General features: G+C 61.6%; 3 protein-coding genes and 1 long non-coding RNA gene across 7 annotated transcripts in view; 3 read left to right on the top strand and 1 right to left on the bottom strand.

Annotated features, from left to right (window-relative positions):
• ADSS1 (adenylosuccinate synthase 1) overlaps positions 1-4,813 on the top strand; it is a 17,572-nt gene extending 12,759 nt beyond the window's left edge. Inside the window, exons 7-12 of the mRNA XM_081829726.1 lie at positions 477-762; positions 1,352-1,506; positions 1,956-2,080; positions 2,893-2,990; positions 4,190-4,339; positions 4,424-4,813. Coding sequence (XP_081685852.1) covers positions 477-762; positions 1,352-1,506; positions 1,956-2,080; positions 2,893-2,990; positions 4,190-4,339; positions 4,424-4,476 — 867 coding nt within the window. The 3' untranslated portion in view covers positions 4,477-4,813. The remainder of the gene's footprint in view (positions 1-476; positions 763-1,351; positions 1,507-1,955; positions 2,081-2,892; positions 2,991-4,189; positions 4,340-4,423) is intronic.
• A 3,966-nt stretch (positions 4,814-8,779) lies between these two features.
• Positions 8,780-15,254, top strand: SIVA1 (SIVA1 apoptosis inducing factor). Of its 4 annotated transcripts, XR_014148257.1 has the most exons (5): positions 8,789-8,956; positions 10,505-10,699; positions 11,495-11,651; positions 13,481-15,093; positions 15,129-15,254. XR_014148257.1 is itself a non-coding variant. In XM_081829805.1 (4 exons), the coding sequence occupies exons 1-3, from the start codon at positions 8,839-8,841 to the stop codon at positions 11,287-11,289; spliced, it is 489 nt and encodes a 162-aa protein (XP_081685931.1). In that variant the 5' UTR covers positions 8,780-8,838; the 3' UTR covers positions 11,290-11,318; positions 11,495-11,635. The 4 variants fall into 4 exon arrangements, 3 of the variants coding, with proteins under 3 accessions (XP_081685931.1, XP_030889445.2, XP_006738394.1); XM_081829805.1 differs by lacking the exons at positions 13,481-15,093; positions 15,129-15,254 and adding an exon at positions 11,114-11,318 and having other exon boundaries at positions 8,780-8,956; positions 11,495-11,635; XM_006738331.3 differs by having other exon boundaries at positions 13,481-15,254.
• A 380-nt stretch (positions 15,255-15,634) lies between these two features.
• LOC145723340 (uncharacterized) lies at positions 15,635-18,743 on the top strand. The gene is made up of 2 exons (XR_014148256.1): positions 15,635-16,317; positions 16,835-18,743. It is a non-coding gene; the product is annotated as an uncharacterized LOC145723340 (long non-coding RNA).
• The window catches only part of AKT1 (AKT serine/threonine kinase 1), a 17,956-nt gene continuing 13,987 nt past the window's right edge, over positions 18,017-21,985 (bottom strand). The window contains exons 7-12 of the mRNA XM_081829802.1: positions 21,818-21,947; positions 21,613-21,741; positions 21,315-21,529; positions 20,793-20,880; positions 19,142-19,244; positions 18,017-18,906 (exon numbers count right to left, since the gene is read on the bottom strand). Coding sequence (XP_081685928.1) covers positions 18,827-18,906; positions 19,142-19,244; positions 20,793-20,880; positions 21,315-21,529; positions 21,613-21,741; positions 21,818-21,947 — 745 coding nt within the window. The 3' untranslated portion in view covers positions 18,017-18,826. The remainder of the gene's footprint in view (positions 18,907-19,141; positions 19,245-20,792; positions 20,881-21,314; positions 21,530-21,612; positions 21,742-21,817; positions 21,948-21,985) is intronic.

The raw sequence follows: 21,985 nt of genomic DNA, 5'->3' as shown, positions 1-21,985 counted from the left end.
TGGCTGGCCCTCTTGGGGACCACAGGCCCCCTGTGCAAGCCCAGGCCAGGGAGGGCAGGAAGGTTTCCCCCGCCCCCAGGCCAGGGGACATTTCCCAGGACAGGCTGGGGAAAGAGGCTGTCCCTGTCCTATTTGGGGTAGCTGGTAAAGGTGGCCTTGCTGACTCGTAGAGGGTCAGTGCAGTGTCAGGGATGGGATGAGGAGAGCACAGAGCCTTTCTGGAAGTTTCCAAGGCTGGGCTCCTGGCTCCTCCCAGCCCTCTTAGGGGAGCTGTGAATGAGGACAGGGCCAGACCAATGAAGACGTCAGTCACACTGGATTAGGGCCCACCATAGCGACCTCAATTTAATCCCCCCTTTGAAAGCCTGTCTCCAAATACAGTCACGTTCTGAGATGCTGGGGGTCAGGACTTCAACAGATGAACCCGGGAGTCGGGGCGGGGGGGGACAACTCAGCCCATGGCTGCAGGAGGCTAGTGCCAGCCTCACAGACAAGACCCAGACAGGACTGGGGGTCGCTCCAGGTCTCAGGACAGGTTTGCAGGCCAGGCCTCTTTCGGGAAAGGAATGCACTGGAGGTGTCTGGCTGTCAGGAGGGGACTGGCCCCACCGCAGCCTCCTCTGCCTCCCCCGCAGGGCTTTGCTGAGCGGATCCGACCCATGGTCCGAGACGGCGTCTACTTTATGTACGAGGCGCTCCACGGCACCCCCAAAAAAATCCTCGTGGAAGGTGCCAATGCAGCCCTCCTTGATATTGACTTTGGTAGGTCCCCAGCCCGGCTGATCCCCACGATCCCCCTTTCCTCCCTGCTGGGGACCAGGCCGGTCGCTGACCGGATGTGGCAGGGCTGCCTTCCACAGCCACACTGCCACCCTGCCCACGACAGTGATCATGCTGCCCCTCATCTTCCTACTTCAGCTGGGAGGGACAAGAGAGAGAGCTGACCTGGACAGAAGGGGAGAGAGGCCAGAGCTGCGGCCAGGGCTCCCAGCGAGGCTGGGTAGAGCCGGTGCTTCCATCCATGTGGGCCTTCTGTACGTCCTGTCCCGACCCCACGGCCACCCCAGCGCCAAGGCCACACGGTCCAGGCAGGGGAGGCACCCACCATCCAAGTCGGGAGCAGCCTTCTCCCGCTATTCACCCCAGACTCCTACACAGGCCACAGCGGCCTGATGCACAGTGCCCACGTGGGTCACTCCCCCAGGATGGTCTCTGGGACCGTGGGCCCTGGAGATCCCACGAAGGGGACATGCAGGAGGCCGAAGCACGCACCGCCCTCTGCCGAGCTGGAGCCCGGGGCCGGGGTGGCCTGCCGGGGTGGCAGCGGGCCCTGACCCGCTCGGTCTTGCAGGGACCTACCCCTTTGTGACGTCATCCAACTGCACCGTGGGCGGCGTGTGCACGGGCCTGGGCATCCCCCCGCAGAACATAGGCGAGGTCTACGGTGTGGTGAAGGCCTACACCACACGCGTGGGCATCGGCGCCTTTCCCACCGAGCAGATCAATGTGAGTCCCCAGCCCCAGCGGGACCCCAGCGGGGCGCCCAGTGGTGGCGTGTGCAGAGACACACAAGGCAAGAGCAGAGACAGGCATCCACAGGTGCACGCAAGGTGGCGGGCGCCAACAGCCCTGCACCACACAAGCTCCCGCGGACCCGGTTTCCCCGGGAAGCACTGCAGACGGGCGGAGGGCCTCACGGCCCCTCAGAGCAGCCCGTGTGGTGCGGCTCAGGGACCCCCTCAGGGTGCCGCTGGCCGCCTTTCCTCAACATGGCCTTGTGCCCTTGGCGGCGAGGGCCCAAGGCTCTGGTCCTGAGCAGGGGTGCGTGAGGCCAGCGTGGGAAGTGGGGGAGGAGGGGAGGGGCAGGAGGCAGCAGAGAGAAAGGCTGAGCCCCGAAGCAGCCAGGCGCAGGCTCCCCCTCCATGCCGCGGCGGACCTGCTCTGCTGTCACGCAGGAAATCGGAGACCTGCTACAGAGCCGTGGCCACGAGTGGGGGGTGACCACAGGCAGGAAGAGGCGGTGCGGCTGGCTGGACCTGATGATTCTCAGATATGCTCACATGGTCAACGGCTTTACCGCGTAAGCAGCCCTTCCCGCACGGTCGTCACGTGGGGGTGCAGGCCACCGAGTCTCCCGTCTGGCACGGCGGGGCCTCGGCGGTGGACGGCCTCAGAGCCGGCCGGCCATCTGCTCCTAAGCACGTGCGGGGGAGGCGGCCGCAGGGGGTCAGAGGGCGTCCTGGCCCCTGTAGGGGGTTAAAATCGTCCATCTAGAGAGGGAGAGGAAGCCTAGCCCCGAGGGCCTCCACCGTGGTCCTCAGGGACACGACTCCTTCTCCGCGGGGCCAGGCCTGGCCTGGCCTGGCTTGGCCGGACCTCACTCCGTTAGGTCTGCTGGGGTGTGGGGCTGGGCGGTGGGAGGGAGACACTGTCCCCACCCTGGGACCAGGTGCCAAAGAGGCTGCGCTCTGAGCGCCAAGGTGCTGAGGCCGCAGCAAAGCAGAGGACAGGGTGGCCTGGCCACCACGGGCGCAGGAAGCACAGAGAGACCCAGCCGCAAGGGCCCATGAGGGAGGAAGGAAAGGGAACGCGGAAGGAACAGGGCCTGTGCCAGGGAGGACTGTGGCTCGACGCGGTCCCTGGGTGTCCCTACACGCGGTGCTGTCGGAGGGCCACTAGGCCCCGGGGCCGCGGGAACGGGGTCCCATGGGGACACCCGAGGCGAGGAGACCTCAGCCAGGCAGAAGCCGCACTCCCGAGCCCGCCTGCGTGCTTCTGGGGCCACCCCGTCTGCGTTTCCCAGCGACTGTAAATAGCAGGGCAGAGAAAGGGTGCAGGCCCAGCATGCCGGCAGCTTCTCCAGTGTCGCTCCGTCTGCTGGTCTGGGGACAGGCTGGCCTTAACGAAACTGGACATCCTGGATGCCCTGGACGAGGTGAAAGTCGGCGTCTCGTACAAGCTGAACGGGAAGAGGATCCCCTATTTCCCAGGTACGGGGATGCCATGGCTTCTCCCGTCTGTTGCATGGGAAGAGGAGAAGGGATGGGTCTGCAGCCTGGGGGGACAGGTGGGAGCCAGCCCCCGCTAACCCCAGACCCTGCGGGACTCTTAGGCGCTGCCAAGGCCCACCTCCTGGGCACCCTGGAAGCTCCCCGGGCAGGCGTGGACTGCTCTGTGCAAACGTAAAGATGACTGTTTTACCTAAGAAAACACGGTTTTCAGTTATTTAAGACCTAAGGGGTTTCTGCTACCGTGTCCCTTCTTTTAGAGAGTACAAAGGCGAATGTTTTCTTGGATCTCATAGTTCCCGTTCTGACCGCATCCCCCCCCGCCCCGCCGCCCCAGTGGCTTCTTCCCTGCAGCCCTCACTCTCTTCTGAGCTCATGTGTAGACCCCCTGCTCCCCTTGGCCTGTGTCCCCTGGCCCCACTGACCCCTGACCTTTGAGAAGACACAGCGGGGGTATGGTGTGACCCCAGGGATCCAGGGCCCAGGGGAGCGTGCAGTGAGGACCCCTCAGGAGACAGCTTGTTCCAGCACCTTCCATCAATAAGGGTTGGTTGGCGTCTACTGTGAGCCACATGCCCAGGAGCCACGGAGTCCTGGCTGGAGCAGGGTCCTTGCCCTGGTAACAGGACACAGAGATTCTTCAGGATCCTGTCATGCTTCAGGACTCTTAGAATTTCCTAGTTGGGAGAAGGGGGGACACCTGAGTGGCTCTGTCAGTTAAGCATCCAACTCTTGATTTCGGCTTGGGTCATGATCTTGGGATCGTAAGATCAAGCCCCACGTAGGGCTCTGTGCTCAGGGCAGAGTCTGCTGGAGATTTTCTCTCTCCTCTGCCCCTCCCCTTGCATGCTCACTCTCTAAATAAATAAATGCATAAATAAAATCTTAAAAAAACAAAAAAAAGAATTTCCAAGTGGGGTCCATGGAATTCCTCAGCTGAGCCACCTGTGGAGGTTCTAGCAGAGCCCTTAGCAATCCTTGTCTGGGGTGGACGTATCCCCTGGTCTGGCAGGGATACGGCCAACGTCAGAGAACCCTCACCCCCCGCGCCCCCGAGAAAACCAACCAGGGCCATGTGCCTTCCGCCTGGCTGAGCCCCGCGGCAAGCAGGTCCCCGAATGGGAGACCCGAGCACCAGGATCTTCGGGACATGGGCCACCCCCGACCCTTTGTCTCCCCAGCGAACCAGGAGATACTGCAGAAGGTTGAGGTTGAATACGAAACGCTGCCTGGGTGGAAGGCGGACACCGCGGGCGCCAGGAAGTGGGAGGACCTCCCCCCGCAGGCCCAGAACTACGTCCGGTTCGTGGAGAATCACGTCGGAGTGGCAGGTGGGTGCATGTGCCCCGGCCACCATCCCGCCCTCTGTGCCCCACCCCCCACCCCCGGGGCTGAGCAACTCTTTTCCCTTCCAGTGAAATGGGTTGGGGTCGGCAAATCAAGAGATTCGATGATCCAGCTCTTTTAGACGGAGAGCGCTGAGCCTGCGGAGCGCAGCAGCCCTGTCCCTCATCGGCAGCCGCAGAGTCACCGCCCGAAACGCAGAAGTAGGAAAACTAGTTTCTGTACTTTTATATATCTCTCCAAGCCTTCAGCTCAGCCATCGATTTCTACAGTGATCCAAACATCTGACGGCCAGCGTTGTGTATGTTTGTTTTTTTTTTTAAATCCTGCTACTGAAAATGAGCCAAAGTACTCAAAACAGAGAACTTTTATGGCACATTAATTGTCACATGGTTGTATGGCTGGCTGGAGCCGTTTAGTAATAAACATACGCAGTAGCCACTGAGTAGTGGTGATCGGTCCGTGTCTGGTTCTGTCCTTTCGTTTTGACTTTGGCGGCGACAACAGTCTGGGGGACGCACATTTCCGGTATCACAAAGCCGAACTGTTTGCTTGCTTAGACGGCAAACTGGTCACTGGAACGGGCCCAGGTAGGCGAGACCACAGGCATTCAGTGCTTCCCAAAAGGGAATCGTTACAGGAGCGCCCCCTTGAGCTCTAAGCCCCCCTGCACGGGGCGGAGGCAGCCCCCCAGCAGCCCCTCTTCACGTCAGCTGCATGCACCTGCCCTCATCCCTCTGGAGGTCACTGGATTGAATCAGTCACTTCTTAACAGGCCACAGCTGCTCGAGCTTACTGTGGTCTCCACTGGAAGCTGAGGAGCCTCCTTGAACAACTCTTCAGAGAGTCTGGGGTAAATTTAGAAAAATAACCGCCCTCTCGGTATCATTCGGGAGAGGGAAGGAATTAGATGGGGAGACCCAGAGTCGGTCAGGGTTAAATCCCGGCCTTGTAACCCTGACGCTGGCATCCGGGCTCATGGAAATGGGTCGAGTGCCCACGGGGCTTGCTTCCCAGGGACCACACGGGGCTCCAGTCTGACTGGCCTACACCAGGGAGCCGCTAACCACGTGACAGCAGCTTTAATGAGCAGGCTCCATTCTGAAACTCCTGTGACGTCACGCACTCTAGCAAACTGCTCCAAACAGTGCCCAGATGAGTCTTGAGTGATTTGAAAGAAGCCAGGAAAATGGGCTACAACCAGCTTCCCTGGACCTTCCAGTCAGTGAGGAGCACAGCTACTTGAAGGCAGGAGTGAGAAGCACCACCAGAAACTGTTGAGTTTTCCGAGAATTATTTCCTTCCATGATGCGGCAAAGCAGGGGTCGGTTCTTCAGGAAAGAGGGGCTGCCCCCTCAACTACACTGGACCCCACACGCAGTTCTCTGTATGAGATGGCCGTCTGGCCGCATCTTGCCACAACAGAGATGCACGCCTTTGATAGTCAACCGAGCTGGCATTTTTCAAAAGAAAGAGAAATCATTTCATTCTGCCTAAAAAGCTACAAGCCTGGCTTTATAAGGTTAACCTGCAATTTAAATTAGCTGCAAAAACTGTTTTCAAACCTCTATCTTGTAGTGGCTGCTAAATCCTTCACTTGAAGACAAGTTGTTGTTGATTTTCTTCTACCTCTAGACAAAATCTAGAGGAGGCAGCCTCAGGCAGTGTCCTTGGGCGTCTGTAGCGTTGTACAGGCTGAAAAGACCAACTTCCAGGGACAATGATTCTTCCCTGGCACCAACTTCCTCATTCTCATGGCCCAGGGACAGGAGGCTGTCTCCTCTGAGGGATGCGTTAGTGCACACAGCCCCCCTTTTCTAGCATCAGGTGTTGGAGGGTTTGAGTAGTCATGAGGTGCTCTCTCTGCTTTGCACCCTAACACCTGCAGCGTGGAGGAGCTCATAGTGGTCTCAGCTCAACACACGAGGAAAAGACAAATCAGTAGTTAATGCTGACTGCTGTGCTCTTCCAAACACTCTGAAAAGCTGCCAGTTCCCTGAACATTCCTTTACCTGCCACCCAGCCATCCCGCTCCTAGGCGCTGACCACAGTAAATGAAGACCGATGTCCAGAAAAAGCCTTATAGAAGACTATTCAGAGAAGCTGCCTTTGTCACATCCCAAACTGGGCGCCAGCCCGGGCATCCCGGGACAGGTGAACAAACTGCACACGGAATACACTCAGCACCAAAAGGAACCACCACTGGGGGTCTCAACGTCGGCACGCGAAGGAGCCCAACACAAATGCACACGTGTCCATCTGCAGAATGAGTCTGCCCACGTATGAGGTTCTGGGGCAGTAGCCCTACCCTGCAGGGACAGAAAGCAGAGTGGCGGCCTCTCGTGGTCCTGCAGGCATATGCCTCTGTAGTCACGGATGCCACTGTGCCTCTCTCATCCGGGCACTCCACCGGGTAGAGACACATACAGCTTCGCTCTGAGTAAATTATGCTCCAACTAAAGTTGCTCAGAGTCGTACAACCGCACTACCTAGCTTTGGAACAGCTGAGATGGTAATTACTCAAGATCTTAGGGCCCCGAGGCAGCCTTGACTAGACATCTCAAAGAGTGTGCCTCCTCTGTCCGTCTGTCCGGAGGGGAAAGTGTGCTGCCTCCTCACAGGACAACAGAAACTGTGTTCTTTCCTCGATCTGATCAATGTTCATTTCCAGAATGTCCAGCTTTCTGAGGTTATGCTGTTAGGCTCATGCTTCCCATGAGCTCCGAACCTGGCTTTTGTTTCCTGGGGTGTCCTTCCCCCTTTTGTGACATTTGTCCCACCAGGGGGAGGGACCCTACTGGCTGTACCCAGCACCACTCCAAGAGCCTAGTGCAGAGCTTGGCATTTGTTACAGGCTGAATCCCATCCCCCTTAGATTCCCATGTTGTCCCAATTCTCAGGCCCTCATAATGTGACTGTATTTGGAGATAAGGGAGGTAATTAGCCTTTTTCCTAGCATTGAGTTATAAATGACATGTAGCACGTGCCTTAATTGTACATAGAACCCACTGTGTAAGTTTAAGGTGTACAATGTGATGATCTGATACACAAGGAGGTCAGTTAACACGTTCTTCACCCCATTTTGTCGTGAGAAAATGCTGAGAACAATGAAGATCTACTCTCTCAGCAACCTCCAAGTACGCAGTGTTGTTAAGTATGGTCATCATGCTGCACAGATCCATCTTTGACCAGCACCTCCCCATGTCCTACACACACCCATCGCTCGGCAACCACCATCGGCTGCTTCTGGGAGTTTGACGATTCGAAATTCCACGTTACTGGTGAGATCGTCCAGTATTTGTCCTCTTCTGTCTGATGTATTCCACCCAGCATAACGTCCTCCAGGTCCGCGCCTGCGTCATTGCAAACGTCCTTCCTTTCCGTGGCTGAGCAACAGTGCGCTGGGTGCCCGCTGCAGCCGCATCCTCCTGCACCCATCCGGGCAGGACGGCGGCGGGCGGCTCCGTGTCTTGGCCCCGTGACGCGGGCTGCGGGGAGCGTGGGGGTGGCACGGCCTGTCCCCCACTATGATCACGCTTCCGCCCTAGACACCCTCGCGCAGCAGCTCCACTGTCGGGGGCTCGCCGCACGGAGGTCGTCCGGGGGGCCCTCGCAAGATGAGCCGAGGCCAGCCGGGCCCCCGAGGCCCCCTCAACCCCGCACGCCGCACCCGGACACAAAGCCCTGGACAACGTCCCAAGACCCGCACGGTCCCCGCAGCGCGGCCCCACACGGCCGCGGCAGCCCCCAACGCCACCCTCCCTCCCCCCGGCCGGAAGTGACGTCGTGCCCCGGAAGCGTCCAGGACGGCCGGACGGCACTGCCCACTTCCGTGACTAGGAGGTCCTCCCGCTTAAGATTTAGGAAAACGCGAATCGTCCTCCAACTCCGGTGACTTAAACGAGGGACTATAACCAGTTTCCACAGTTGTGCAGGGACCACCCCCCTGCAAAACCCCGACACACCCGCCCCGCCCCCGACGTGGCCCCAGCCCCTTCCGCCACGCCGCGTCCCGACTCCAGGTCGCCCTAGGCCTATCCCGCGGCGCGCCTCACACAAGGCCCGCCCCCGGCGCACCGGTTCCGCCTCCAACCTAAGCTCGGCCTATCCGGCGCCGCGACGCCTTCGAGCCCCGCCCCACGCCCTTGCCTTCGGCCCGTCCCTTGCCGCGCTCGAACCCCGGCCCCGCCCCTTCCCTCGGCTTTTCCCGCGCAGCCGGGTCCCGCTCCGGCCCTCGCCCGCAGCCTATCCCGCGCCGCACCGCCTTCGAGCCCCGCCCCCGCCCTCGCCTCCGGCCTATCCGGCGCCGCGCTCGAGCCCTGCCCCCGTCCTCGCCCCCAGCCTATCCCGCGCCCCACCGCTTTCGAACCCCGCCCCCGCCTTAGCCCCCGGCCTATCCCGCGCCGCTCCGCGTTGGCGCGCGGCTGTGACGTCACGGGTCGCGGCGACGCGCGCGGCTGGGCTGCGCCGCTCCGGGCCCGCGGCCATGCCCAAGCGGGGCTGTCCGTTCGCGGACGCGGGCCCGCTGCAGCTCAAGGTCCGCGTTGGCCAGAGGGAGCTGAGCCGCGGCGTATGCGCCGAGCAGCGCTCGCGAGAGATCTTCGGTGAGAGCGGGGTACCCCTCCCGCCCGCGGGAGCCTGTGTCGGCCGTGTCCGCAGGCCGCGCCCCCGGGAGCTGAGAGGCCGCGGGAGCCGGCCGTCCCGCCGGGCTCTGGGAGCCGCGAGGGCGGCGGGAGCGCGCCCAGGCCCGCCTGCGCTGCCGCAGCCCGCGAGAGGTCTGCCTGCCGCCCTCCTGCCGGCGCGCCGCGGCGCTCTGTCCCCCGAGGACTCCGACTCCGGCCCCGCGGAGGTCGGGGGCGTCACGCTCCGAGTGGTGAGCGGGCGCGAGCGCCCATCCCAACCCTCGGGCTGCGCGGAGGCCCTGCCACCGGGAGCGCCCTGGTTTAGGCGGGGGCCTGCAGGGGAAGGGAATCCCCACGGGCACGGGTCTCGGGGGGCAGCAGAGTCTGAGCGCAGTCCTGCAGGCTGAGCAGGAGTCGGGGAGGCAGGGAGGGAGGGAACAGGAATTCAGGCGGAGGCGCGGAGTGTGCAAAGGCCGGGAAGCAGGGCGGGGCAGTTCGGGGTGAGACGTGAGGGCAGTGAGCTACAGCAGGTCTTCTCGTGCAGGTGTTAGGTGCGTTCTTGGGCACCCGTTCGGGTGGTTGATACCCTGAGGCAGCTACAAAGTGGAGCTTACCTTACCTCGTGGTTGGGGGCACAGTGTTTGTGCCTGCGGGGCAGGTGGTGTTTGTAATTGCGTGGAGCTGCCATTGTACTGGGGATGTGGGGAAGAGACGCCCTGGGAGACCCCAGTTCTCCTCCTGCTGCCGCCCCCAGCCCCCAGCAGCTGTTGGCCCTTTCCTTCCTTGCACGCTTGGGTTGCAGGTGGTGAAAGTGAGCGCAGCCGCGGGGACTCTGGCAGAACTGTAAGCGCCCACCCTGTAAGGACGCTCAAAGACACTGCGCTGGCAGAAAAAGAGTTTAAAACAAATGGGGACTATGTCAGTCTAGCTCTTTGCCCCGCCGCCTTGACTGCCCTGGGCATTCCAGCCCCATCTGTCACCTGACCTCTTTGCCTTGCTGGGATCCCAAGCCTGGAAAACAAGCATTCACCACAGCACGGGACACCCCTCCCCCATTCCATCCCCGGATAAGGCGCGGGGGTGGGGGTGCTGGAGGAGGAGGAGGCGTTGTCATCAGCCTCGTTTGAGTTACCCGGTAACTGTCGTTCCTGTCGCCATCACACAGAGCCAGCGGCTTCTAGGATCTCCGCCCCGGCTCTGTGGAGACAAGGCAGAAAATCACAAAGCATTTTGGGGGCTGGAGTTGGGCATTTGATCTTGTGAAAGTCCCCAGATGACTGACGCGTGGCCTGATGGAAAACCAGTGCTGAGCACCCCGTTCAGCTCTCAGGGTGGGGGTGCCCAGGGCCCACCGGGGTCTGGAAAGTTCTGGGATTCCTCTCTCAGGAGCCAGTTGCTGCCATGTCTTTTGCCAGCAGCTCTGCGGTAGGTGAGAGGGGTGCACACTGGCCACGGCTTGACGGACGAGGTGGCTGTGCAGGGATTTCACGCCACAGGGGTGTGAACACTGGGACTGATTTGTCTTCCCAGAGAAAACCAAGCAACTCCTTTTTCGAGGGGCCCAGGCCTACATGGACCACTTATGGGAGGAGAGCTGTGCCATCGTTGACCTGCCAGAGTCCCCGAAGCCTGGCCCCACAGAGGCCCTCCGGGCCGCACGTGGGCAGATGCTGATTGGACCAGACGGCCGACTGACCAGGAGCCAAGCCCAGGCCTCTGAAGCTGGTGAGTGAAGCCAACAGCAGGCGCCTTCCCAGCTGTGCGCTAAGGGTGGATGTGACAAGTGTGTCGCCCTTCATTCCTGATACCGTCTGCCTGGGGGCTTCTCCTTCCCCAGCCAGGCAGGAGCTGGCCCCAGGGTCTGAGGAGCTGGTGAGCACCAGGAGGCTCTGCCCTCCCCCCGCGGCCCCCCAGCTGACATCCGAGTCTGGGGCTTGTGAAGCAGCTTCTGGCTGGGGGAATCAGGAAAGGAGGAGAAACCTCCTTGGTGTCCTGCCTGCTTTCTGCTTGCAGCGAGACACGGAGTCCCAGCCGGGTGGGGATCGCTGGTCGGGCCCCTGTGCGCTGTGTAGCTCAGACCACCGCCTTTGTCGTTGGTTACAAGCCATAGTCACTGCCCCCCCACCCCCCACTCCCCAGGGCTGGTCTGGGGCCAGGAACTCTGTTCACCGAGGGTGCGGGGGCCACACTCTGAGACACAGGCGCTGGACACACGAGAGAGTTCTGGGACAAGCCACCGAGGGAGGAAGTGCCGACGTCTAGATAGCGGGAACGGAAGGAGCGCTCAACCCGGAGTCCCGGAAACTGCCCTCTAACGTGCTCCTGGGCGCCTGGGGTCTTCCTAGTGAGCAAGGGTCTGTGGGCTGTGCTTTCTTGAAGGTTGTCAGGAGGACCCAGTGGTAGATGGCATGCAGGGATTCAGGGCATCCCTCTGTCCGCGGGTCGGGGAGGCCGTGGCCCCACAGCCTGCAGCACTTGAGATCCCCTGTGGGGCTGATGGGTGGCGTTTCTTCCTCACAGACCCGTCCAGGGCAGTGACCAGAGCCTGTTCCTCGTGCGTGCGAGCGCTGGACGGGAAGGCGGTCTGCGGCCAGTGTGAGCGCGCCCTGTGTGGGCGGTGCGTGCACCTCTGCTGCGGCTGTGGGGCTGTGGCCTGCGGTCTGTGCGCGCTCGCGGAGTAAGTGCCCGACGGGGGTGGGGGAGCGGCTCCCCCCGCCTTGCCCCTGGGGAGGGGGGCGTGCCGGGAACTGCTTCACCTAGCTTGAAGTTTTTCTGAAGACCGCTCTTCCCTCGAGGAAGTCCGGATCCCGTAGACTGCCAGTTCTGCCTTTGCCTGCGGCCGTCTGTCCTAGCGGCTTGGCGAGCTGACCTTTCAGACTGGCGTCAGGACCGTCTCTCGGGGTTTTCCTGTTAGCGTGCTCGCCGTTGGAGGAAGCGGGTGGGAGCAGGTGGGAGCGGGTGCAGGTGTGTGGCTGTGTGGCTTCTCGCCGGCCGTCTTGACCCACGATGGAGTGTTGGCTTAGTCTGTTGCTTGAGTGTGCGTGTCTGCCTCTGCTGGCCGAATCCTGCACCTGCTTGGGAGGCGCCGGGTACCAGTCCCACCCCAGCAGCCGCTGTTGGCTACCGGGTGGGGGTGTAAGACGAGGCCCCCGCACAGACTTGGAGCTGGCTGTGTAGACCTCAAACTAGTTTAGTCCCAACAGTCTGAAACCAATCGTGGCAAGCAGAAGCCCAGCTCAGGTGGGCCAGCCAGCAGAGCCTGGGGAAGCCAGGGGCAGCATGTGCAGCACAAGGCAGGTGGGCACCTGGAGCTCCCCTGCAGTCCAGCTTGGGTCGTGTGTTGACCAGTTATGCACGTGGACTACTCTTGCCTTTGCTTCTGCCGGCTTATTCTCCCCTTCCTGTTTCTGTGCAGACTGAAGAGGCCTGGGCCCCCAGTGTCCCAAGGCTATTTCACGTGGGGAGGGACCCAGCTCAGCAGCAGGGCAGGTTAAGGGAGAAGAAGGGATGCCTGGAGCCCTCCTCCCACCCGCCCGTGTTTGGGAACTTTCCTCCTGTCCTGACAGTGTCCTCCTGGCGTTTACTTCCTGCTTTTTCCCCAGGTGCCTACACAGTTCACCCTGTGATGGAGGGGTGGGGAGGGGGGAGCGTCCATTTCTCAGACACGACTGGGGGCTGGGCTCTCTGCTGCGTTTTACAAACAGATCACCCTCCAGGTCACAAGGCTGAAGTGGCATCCCCAGGTGTAGAAGCCAGCCTTGGCCTGCTGCCCCCTCCCGTTTAGGGGTGGCCCCTCAGGTCCTGGTGCTCGGAGCCGCGGAGCTGGGCGCTCTGTCAAGACTGCTTTCACTACAGGGCAGCCCAGCGGCCATCGCGTCCTGCCCACGCTGGTCGTCCTCCACAAGTCCTGCACCATGGGTCACGGGCTCACTGTCTTCCCTGCCAGGTGGCAAGCAGCTCTGCCTTCTTGCTGGCGCATCTTGGCCTACAGTGTCTGTCCATGTGTGTTCTGTAGCATGCTGCCAATTTCTTGTCCTTGTGGGATCTCTCCTGATGAATCTCCCCTGCGATTCACTGAACCTCTGGGGCCCGGTAAATCCTGACTGGATACGGGCAGGTTTCTGTGCAGGGTGGGCCGCAGGTGGGCCATCAGCCATCTCCGTCCGCTGGGGCTGCTGTGGAGGACGCCACACGCGGGCGGCGTAGCCAGCAGCTGTCATGCTCTGGAGGCCGGAAGCCCAGGATCAGGGCGTCGGCGGGATTGGCTCCTCCCCAGGCAGGCCCAGGGTTGTGGGCACACCTCAGCCTTCTCCCAGTGGCCTCGCACGTGGGTAAGGGCCCACCCGTCTGCAGTGGGGCCTCATCTTAACTGGTTCTGTCTGCAGCTCACGGCTCTATCCCCAGATACGGCCAGGGGACTGGGGCTCAGCACCGCAACATACCGATGTAGGGGGGCGCGACTGAGCCCCTTAAACCACTTCTTCTCTCTTGCCTGTGATGTTGCAGCTGCGGTGACGTTCACGAGACGGTGCTGTGTGCTGGCTGCGCCATGTTCGAGGCCTGAGGGCCGGAGCGGACAACAGCCTCCCCGGACAGGCCGCCCGGGTGCCGACGCTGCAGAGCGGGGGCGGGGGGCGGGTGGTCTAGTTTATATTTTGTACTGAGGGCAGAGTGAATAAACCCCTTTATATTTGGACCAGAGGCCTGGCTCAGCACTTCTGGGGGTGCAGCCTCCTGGGGCGTGTGTTCCCCCTGGTGGCGTGCGGGCCCCCATGCCCGGCGCCCACGCGCGGCAGCTTGTGCAGCCCCTCGGAGCTTCGGGTGAGTGTGTTCCCGCTCGTCCCCATTTTGTGGATGGGAAACAGGCGTCCAAAGTCAGGTCCTTGAGCCCCTCTGGCCAGTGCTGATGAGAGAGGATTTGGACCCAGGTCATCTGACTCCAGAGTGCAAGACTGCACCAGAGCAGCTCGGGACATGGGGTGATGTCCCAGACTGTCCCTGAGATGGCTCCGCTACCTGCCCCCATCTGGTGTCCACTTGGTTTTTCAGGTGCCTGCACGGCCTGGGCTCCGGGTGACCTGACAGTCCCTGCTCTCCAGGAGTGATGGCCAGCTGGGCAGTGTTCTTGCTGCATTTGGGGCAGTGCAGTGTGTGGCCTGAAGGGAGGGGTGTTGACAGCCACAGCGGGGTGGCCGGGGGAGGGCACACACGAGCAAGCTGTGGGTCTCCCGCACCTGGTGCACGCGTCCCCTGCAGGGCGGACTCAGCATCCTGTTCACGGGAGGGAAGTGTCCAGGGGACAGTGGGGTGTGATTCTTAGAGGACAGCAGGGGGGTGGGCTGGAGCTGGGCCCAGGCTGTGATTTGCTACCGTGGGTGGAACATAGAAACCACTCACGTTCAGGTGGGGAGGGCCGCGTACAGGCGAGGAGGCTGGCATGCAATCAGGGCCGCGAGCCCCGGAAACAGCTGTCCGTTGGCCATCCTCGTCACGGGATTGCCTCCTCTCACCTGGCTTCCTGCAGAGGCCCTGGAGCCTCCCTCTAGGTGTCCATCTGCAGGCCGTGACCCCAGTAAGCACAGCATCACACTGGTCGTTTGGGAAATTCAAATCAAAGCCACAAGGAGATAGCACCTCACACCGATGGCCATTACGAAGAAGACAAAACAAGTGTGGGCGAGGATGCGGAGAAACTGGAAGCCTCATGCCCTGTTGGTGGGAGTGGTGCGGAAAACAGTGTGGTGGTTCCTCAAAAAATGAAAAAGGGAACTACCGTGTGAGGTGGCCATCCCTCTAGGGTGTGTGTTTACGCAAAAGAACTGAAAGCAGGAACATGAACAGACGTGTGCACCTCCGTGTTCACTGTGGCGTGAGTCACCGTGGCCAGGAGGGGGGCAGCCTGTGTCCATCAACAGGCGAGAGGGTAAGCAGACTGGCCCGTCTGTGCGGGGGGGGCATCCAGCCTCGGGGGCCGTCAGGACATGCGGCTCCGTGACCTGAGCCGGCACATGAGGACCGGTCCAGGGTGATCCCGCTCACGATGTCCCTCGGGGAGTCTGGTCATAGACGTGCCCGGGGGGTGGTCAGCGTTTCGTGGGGACTTTCAGTTTGGAACATGGGTGGTGGCGGTAAGCAGCACTGCAGTGATGCGAAGAGTGGTGCCGCCGAGCCTCACCCTCGCTGAGGTTGGGGGCGTGGCCGGCTCAGGTCCCCGCGTCCCGGGATGGAGCCCGCTTCTCCCTCGCCTTCTGCCCCTCCCCCCGCTCGTGCTCTGTCTCTCTCTCAAATAAAAGCTTTTAAAAAATAAAATCTTTTATTTATTTATTTTTAAAGATTTTATTTATTTAATTGACAGAGACAGCGGGAGAGGGAGCACAAGCAGGGGGAGTGGGAGAGGGAGAAGCAGGCTTCCCGCGGAGCAGGGAGCCCGACGCGGGGCTCGATCCCAGGACCCTGGGATCATGACCTGAGCCTGAGCCGGAGGCAGACGCTTAACGACGGAGCCACCCAGGCGCCCCCAAAATAAAATCTTTTAAAAAGTAAAAACGGGCACCTGGGTGGCTCAGATGGTTAAGTGTCTGCCTTCGGCTCAGGTCATGATCCCAGGGTCCTGGGATCGAGCCCCACATCGGGCTCCCTGCTCAGCCGGGAGCCTGCTTCTCCCTCTGCCCTTCACCTTACTGGTGCGCTCTCACTCTCGCTCCCGCGCTCTCTCTCAGATAAAGTCTTAAAAATATATATAAAAATAAGGCATGTGGCATCATTCTGCAGAGTCGCACATGCACCTATATTAAAAAAAAATGCCAGTTGACTCTTGAAAGCAGAAGTTATAGCACATTTAGGGGTCTTGACGTTTGTGGATGCAGAGTGTGGGAATGGAGTGTGCCCTGTCCTGGTCCTGCTTGTGAGGCCCCAACCACGCTTGAAGACGAGAAATACAAGGTATGCCCTGTCCGTCCCAGAGCCGCTGGGCTGGGGCCCTACGTGCAGCTCGGCATCGTGGCCAGATCCTGCAGTGGAAAGCAGCATCAGTGGGAAAACTGGTAAAACAAGCCAGTCAAGGAGAGAAGATGATATTTGAAAAAAGTCATTTAATCCAAAATCAGGCGAGGAAAGATGAAAGAAGGAACAAAGAACAAATGGGGCGCAGAAGAACAGCAAGAGGGTTCGTAAGCTCAGTCTTGCCCACAGCCGCCTGCGGTATGAACAGACCCGATGCCTCAGTCAAGGCGGGAAAGGCCAGAGCTGGTCGGATTGTCCCGACAGACAGCAAAAGAGCGAGACCCTCCTCTGTCGTCTACAGAAGTTCACCTTAGGTGTAAAGACACAAAACCCAAAGGACGGTAAGCTCCATCTCTGAGCAGCTGTCCCTGGCTGGCAGCTTCTAGACAGCAGGCCCAGCCCCTAACACCCCCAGCTCTGCAGGGCATGCACACCCCCCATCACCAGGCAGGCCCGCAGCCCCAAGTTAGCTCCTTCCCACACCTGCCGCGATGGGGGGGCGGGGATGGCCCCCGGGAGTTTTCTGTCCAAGGTGCCCATTGCCTTTGCGCCCCCCCCACAGCCCCCACCCATTTCCTCAGCTCCCCCCACTTGAGATGGGGTTGTACTGTGTCCATGCCCTTGACCTTGACCCCTCTCCTGGGACAGAAAGCATCCCCCATCACCTGTGGGAAGGGGTGGGCCCGCCTGACAACGGGCCCCAGGCTCCTCCCCGGTTTCCGCCCGCACCTGCCACCGCAGCCACCGTCTGCCCAAAGTCTGAGGACAACGGAAGGGTGTCACTGTATTTTCTCTGGTGGACTTTGCTCTTTTCTGTGTCAAGGTATACATAAAACTTAAAGGCCTTAACCATTTCAGGTGTACAGCTCGATGGCATTAAATACGCTCACCACCGCCCACCGTCGTCTCTGGAACTCTTCATCTTGCAAATCCGACTCCCCGTTAATCTCACTCGCCAGCCCCTGGCACCACTTTCTCTCTCCCCGTGCGTCTCACTCCTCAGGGCCCTTGTGTAAATGGAATCCTAATGCCACTCAGCATAATGTCCTCAGGGTCCATGCATGTGGCAGTGGGAGCCAGAAGGTCCTTTTCTGAAGGCTGGGTCACAGTCCTGTGAATGGACGGGCCTCGGTTTGCTTATCCATTCACCCACTGTGGACACTCGGGTGCCATCCACGGTTTGGCCACCGTGAATCATGCTGCAGTGACCACGGCGACGGGCTCTCTGCTTTCAGCCCTTGTGGCTACAGACCCAGAAGTGGACTTGCTGGGTTATCGGGTGTCTGATTTCTCGAGGAACTGTCATACTGTTTGCTCTCAGCGGCTGCACCGTTTTACCTTCGCGCCAACAGCACACGGGGTTCTGATTTGATGCCCATGTTCATCCGTGTGACATCTGGACGTCTCTTACCTCTTTCATGTGTAACGTTTGGTGTGCGTGTGTGGTTCCAAAAGAGCTGTGTCCTCTTGTGACTGGGGCCTACTCCGGATGTGCCCCCAACCTGGCACTCCTCACAGGCGCTCCCTCCAGCGGGAGGGGACAGCCACCCCACCTGGAGTCACCTTGGGGTCTGGAGAGGGAGGGGCCCCCACCCCCACCTCCAGGCGCATGCCCCAGGACCTATAAATGTCCCCGCATCCCAGCCACACCTGCATGGGAGAGATGAGGCCAAGGCTCCCAGGCTCCCTCCGCGGCCCGTGCTTGCCGGGCAGCTGGCTCCTCTGTGCTGAGCAAGCGGCCACCGGGCATCCACCAGGTGGCGCCTGCCACACGTCCCACCAGGCGGCGGGGTCCCCGTCTGGGCCACTTGGCACCCCTCTACCCAGCAGTCCCAGACTTGCTGTGTGACCTCCGCCAGAACTCCTGGGCTGCGAGGGGGTGACCCGGCTGGGCATGTGGACAGCCTGGGCACCTGCCCACTCCGTGCGCGCCGCCAGGGAGGGCCATCCTCTTTCGGGGGCAGGCTGATCCTGTTCCCCCTACACACGCCAGCCAGCCCACACGCTTTCGCCCGCCACCCACCAAAACAAGCCACAAAGTTGAAAAGCAGTGTTTATTGAAGAATTTGGAGGGAAAGTCTCATAATAGTAAAAATAGTAAAGTTGAATGTAAAAAGCGCCCCGGTGCGGCATGGCGTCCGGCCGCGAGGCGCGGAGGGGGCGCTGAAGGCCCCTCCAAAGGGCGCTGGGCGCATGGCGGGCCAGTGAAGCTGCTCCAAAGGACGAGTGCTACCTGGGGACACCATCGAAGTGAGACGCCCCGGAAGGGACCAAAGGGTGGGAGGGAGGGGCTTTCTTGTCACTATGATTAAAAAACCCCAAAATGCATGTGAATAGCGTAATACACAGCAACGGATTGCAACCTCGTTCCTCTGCCTCTCGGGCGAGCCCGGCCTGGCCTGCCCCAGGGAGGGGACCAGGCCAGCGTGCCACAACCAGGCTGCTGCTGGTGCCCCCAGGCTGGGCCGAGACAGCTGGCGGGAGGGACGGAGGGGCCAAGGCAGGGCGCACCCGGACCCCCAACTGCACGTGGCTGCATAAGGCCCTCGACCTTTTCCTATGTGAATCTAATCATTCTGAAGGCCAAGGCCATGTCTGGAGACCTAGATGAAATAAATTAAAAAAGCCCGCAGGACACCTCTGCTCCCGGCCCGGCTGGCAGGGAGGATGCCCCCTTCAAGGCGGGCCGCCCCGCCCACAGCACGAAACGTCTTCCCATCCCCGCTCGGAGGAGTGACATGGCTCCCAAACGCATCCAGAGATAAACATGAAATACAAATCGTCCCGCAAGGCTTCCTCCCCGTCCCCTGAAGCCGCCGTCAGGAGTGCGGCGCGGCCAGCTGGCCTTCCTCAGGCTGTGCCGCTGGCCGAGTAGGAGAACTGCGGGAAGTGGGGCCTCCGCTCGCTGTCCTCACCCTCCATGTTGTCACCTGCAGCCGGGCGGGCGGGAGGTGCGCTCAGACGCCAGCACCGGGAGCACAGCTCCCGTGCATCCAGAGACTGAGGCAGGCCCTAGGGCTCGCCTCCCAGGCCCTCTCACTGCCAGGGCTGGCACGGTGCCCTCCTGCCCCCATCACCACCCTCCCGCAAGGGAACACTGCAGGCCTCAGGAGAGAAGGGAAGAAACAGGCTTGGGGGTTGGCGGGGAGGTGGCCCACCCCTCACCTTGGTCGGGTGGCGTGATGGTGATCATCTGAGCCGTGAATTCCTCGTCAAAATACCTGGTGTCTGTCTCTGACGTGACCTGGGGCTTGAAGGGCGGACTGAGCTGCGGGGGACAAGGGCAGAGGGAAGGCAGGTGACAGGCTGCACTCTGCACTGCCCCCAGGGTCCGAGCTCCCCCTCACCCCCCTGCCCCCTGCCAAGGGAAATGCCTCCTGTCTCCAGGCCACACTGAGGCCACGGAACGGGGCTCCAGCAGGGAGACACACAGGGGAGGGTGGCGGCCTGGAGCCCTGCAGACATGCCTCTCCCCCAGGGGCAGGCCAGGCCAGGCCATGCTCGCGGTGGCCCCCACAGCTGACCAGCTCTGCAGGGCCCCAGGGCCCCAGGAAGAAGAAGACAAGTCCATTCTCTTTTCTAGCCTTCACTTTCTTTCTGGTTCTCTTATGAAGTAGGAAAGAGATGAAGAGGGATGCCATGGGACAGGGTGGACTCCCAGCCCCATCCTTAGGTGCCACTCACAGCCTGCCTTCCTGACCACAGCCACTCAGCCCAGCTGCCAGGGGCTTCCACTCTGATATTCACGATAAAGGGACGGTCCCAAACCCACCAGGGCCAGCAAGTAGTATTCCCATGCAGTGGCTCTGGGGGCCCACAGCAGCACCCAGATAGTCCTGGGGTACAAGGTGAACTTACATGCCCCAAACCCACACAGGGCTCCCAGGGCCCTCCCTGCCCAACTCCCACCAGGAGAGGAGAACAGGCCTTCCTATCTGCAGAACGGGGAAGGGACAAGTCCTGAGCGCAGGGCCTGGCTGGCCTCATTCGCGGCTCAAGGACAAGAGTGCAGCCAGCTGAGTCAGGCTGCAGAGGATGCAAGGGCAACTGTATGGGATATGTCCATGTGAGCAGGGCCCTGCAGGCAAGCACCGCCCCCCAGCACTCCAGGGCTGCCCCTCACGAGCTAGCAGGGCCTCCGGTCAAGGTTGGGCAGCTGGGCTGTCGGCGGGCAGGGAAGCGGATAGGAGCTGGGCAGGGCAAGGGCGCCTGTCACGCAGGCAGGACAGAGGCCCAGCCGGCAGCATGTGGCCGGCAATGGGCCTGCATGGGGAGGGTAGGCGGGAAACCAGGTGGAAGTCTGTCTGGTGACAGGGTGTCCAGCACAGCCTGGTACAGCTTTCCTGAGCCTGCTGGGCCACCCCGCCAGCCTGGGCCAGGGCCTGGCCGCTCCCACGTCCCCCCAAGGGCGAAGGGCAGGGGGATGTGTGCACACAGCAGCTGCCTCGCTCCTGGGAGGCCTCCCTCCTGCGCCAGACGGGCAGGTGCTGTGCCCCGACCCTGCACGCTTGCGGAGAGCAGGCCTGGGCTCTCCCTGCAGCAGGAGGCACGGAGGTCGGAGGGAGAGAGGGGACAGCGGGGCTAACAGCCCCACTCCACCACCAGCCTGTAGCAGGCAGCGTCGGGCACAGGGCGCCCTCTTCGGGGAGTCCATGCCTACGTAGCTCCTCCCGGGGCTTGGAATGAGGGAGGACCCCGCAGAGCTCAGGAGGAAATCCCGCAGTACAGACCCTGTGAGCCGGGGGAAGAGGTACGGGCAGAGGGCAGGGAGAGGGATGGGTGTGCACGGGTGAGTGTGCAGCAGGCCCCCACACACCTTCTTCTCATACACGTCCTGCCACACGATGCTGGCGAAGAAGCGATGCTGCATGATCTCCTTGGCGTCCTCTGAGCCCCCTCCAAGCCTGTGGGGGCACGTCGGCTGCTGCCACTTGCCTGACTCGGCCACAGGCCCCTTACTGGCCCTCTTCCCTCCCGCTGGGGTCTCAGCACGTGGGGGGATGGTGCAGGGGGGACAGCGTGGTCCCAGGGGGTGGGGGAAGCACAGTGCGAGGGTGACCGCATAGTCCTGGGGTGGTGGGGGTGGTGCAGCCCCTCTGGGGGGCTGTGGACAGCACTATGCCAAGGGCCATGCCCCGGCACAGGTAGGACACTGGGGAGAAAGGTGCTGCCAGCATGGTGGGGTCCCCCGAGCAGGTGCGAGAGGCTACAAGGTCGGGGTCAAGGTGCCCATCAGGCCCCAGCGAGCCCTGGCTGAGGACGTCACACATCAGCCATCGGTGTGGCCTGGAAGCTGCCCTGCTGTCCCGACGGGAAACTGGGGGATCGCGTGGCTCACCTCTGCTTGGGGTCCTTCTTGAGCAGCCCCGAGAGCAGGGACTTGGCCTCGGGGCTGAGCGTGCGCGGGAAGCGGAGCTCCTCCATGAGGATTAGCTCGAAGAGCTTCTCGTGGTCCTGGTTGTAGAAGGGCAGCCGGCCGCACAGCATCTCATACATGACCACGCCCAGCCCCCACCAGTCCACCGCCCGGCCGTAGTCATTGTCCTCCAGCACCTGGGGGCGCAGGGACACAGGGTCGTAGGCTGCCCGGGGGACGTGGGGTCCCAGGCCGCCCAGGGGACGCAGCAGGGGCGCACCTCGGGGGCCAGGTACTCGGGCGTCCCGCAGAAGGTCTTCATGGTGGCCCCGTCCTTGATGCCCTCCTTGCACAAGCCGAAGTCTGTGATCTTGATGTGTCCGTCCTTGTCCAGCATGAGGTTCTCCAGCTGTGGGGGGCAGCCTCCAGGTCAGCACCAGACCGCCCTGCTGCTCTGCGGCCCCCGGCCACTCCCGCCCACGCACCTTAAGGTCGCGGTAGACCACGTTCTTCTCCGAGTGCAAGTAGTCCAGGGCAGACACGATCTCAGCGCCGTAAAAGCGGGCCCGGTCCTCAGGGAACACGCGCTCCCGGGACAGATGGAAGAAGAGCTGCAGGACAGGGGTGTGAGGAGCGCAAGGGCCGCAGGGACC

Source organism: Leptonychotes weddellii, chromosome 9 (genome assembly GCF_054177405.1).
Source record: "Leptonychotes weddellii isolate Sample4059 chromosome 9, ASM5417740v2, whole genome shotgun sequence".
Lineage (NCBI taxonomy): Eukaryota > Metazoa > Chordata > Mammalia > Carnivora > Phocidae > Leptonychotes > Leptonychotes weddellii.
Note: the sequence above shows the minus strand (reverse complement) of the source record. Positions and strands in the feature narration are given on the sequence as shown.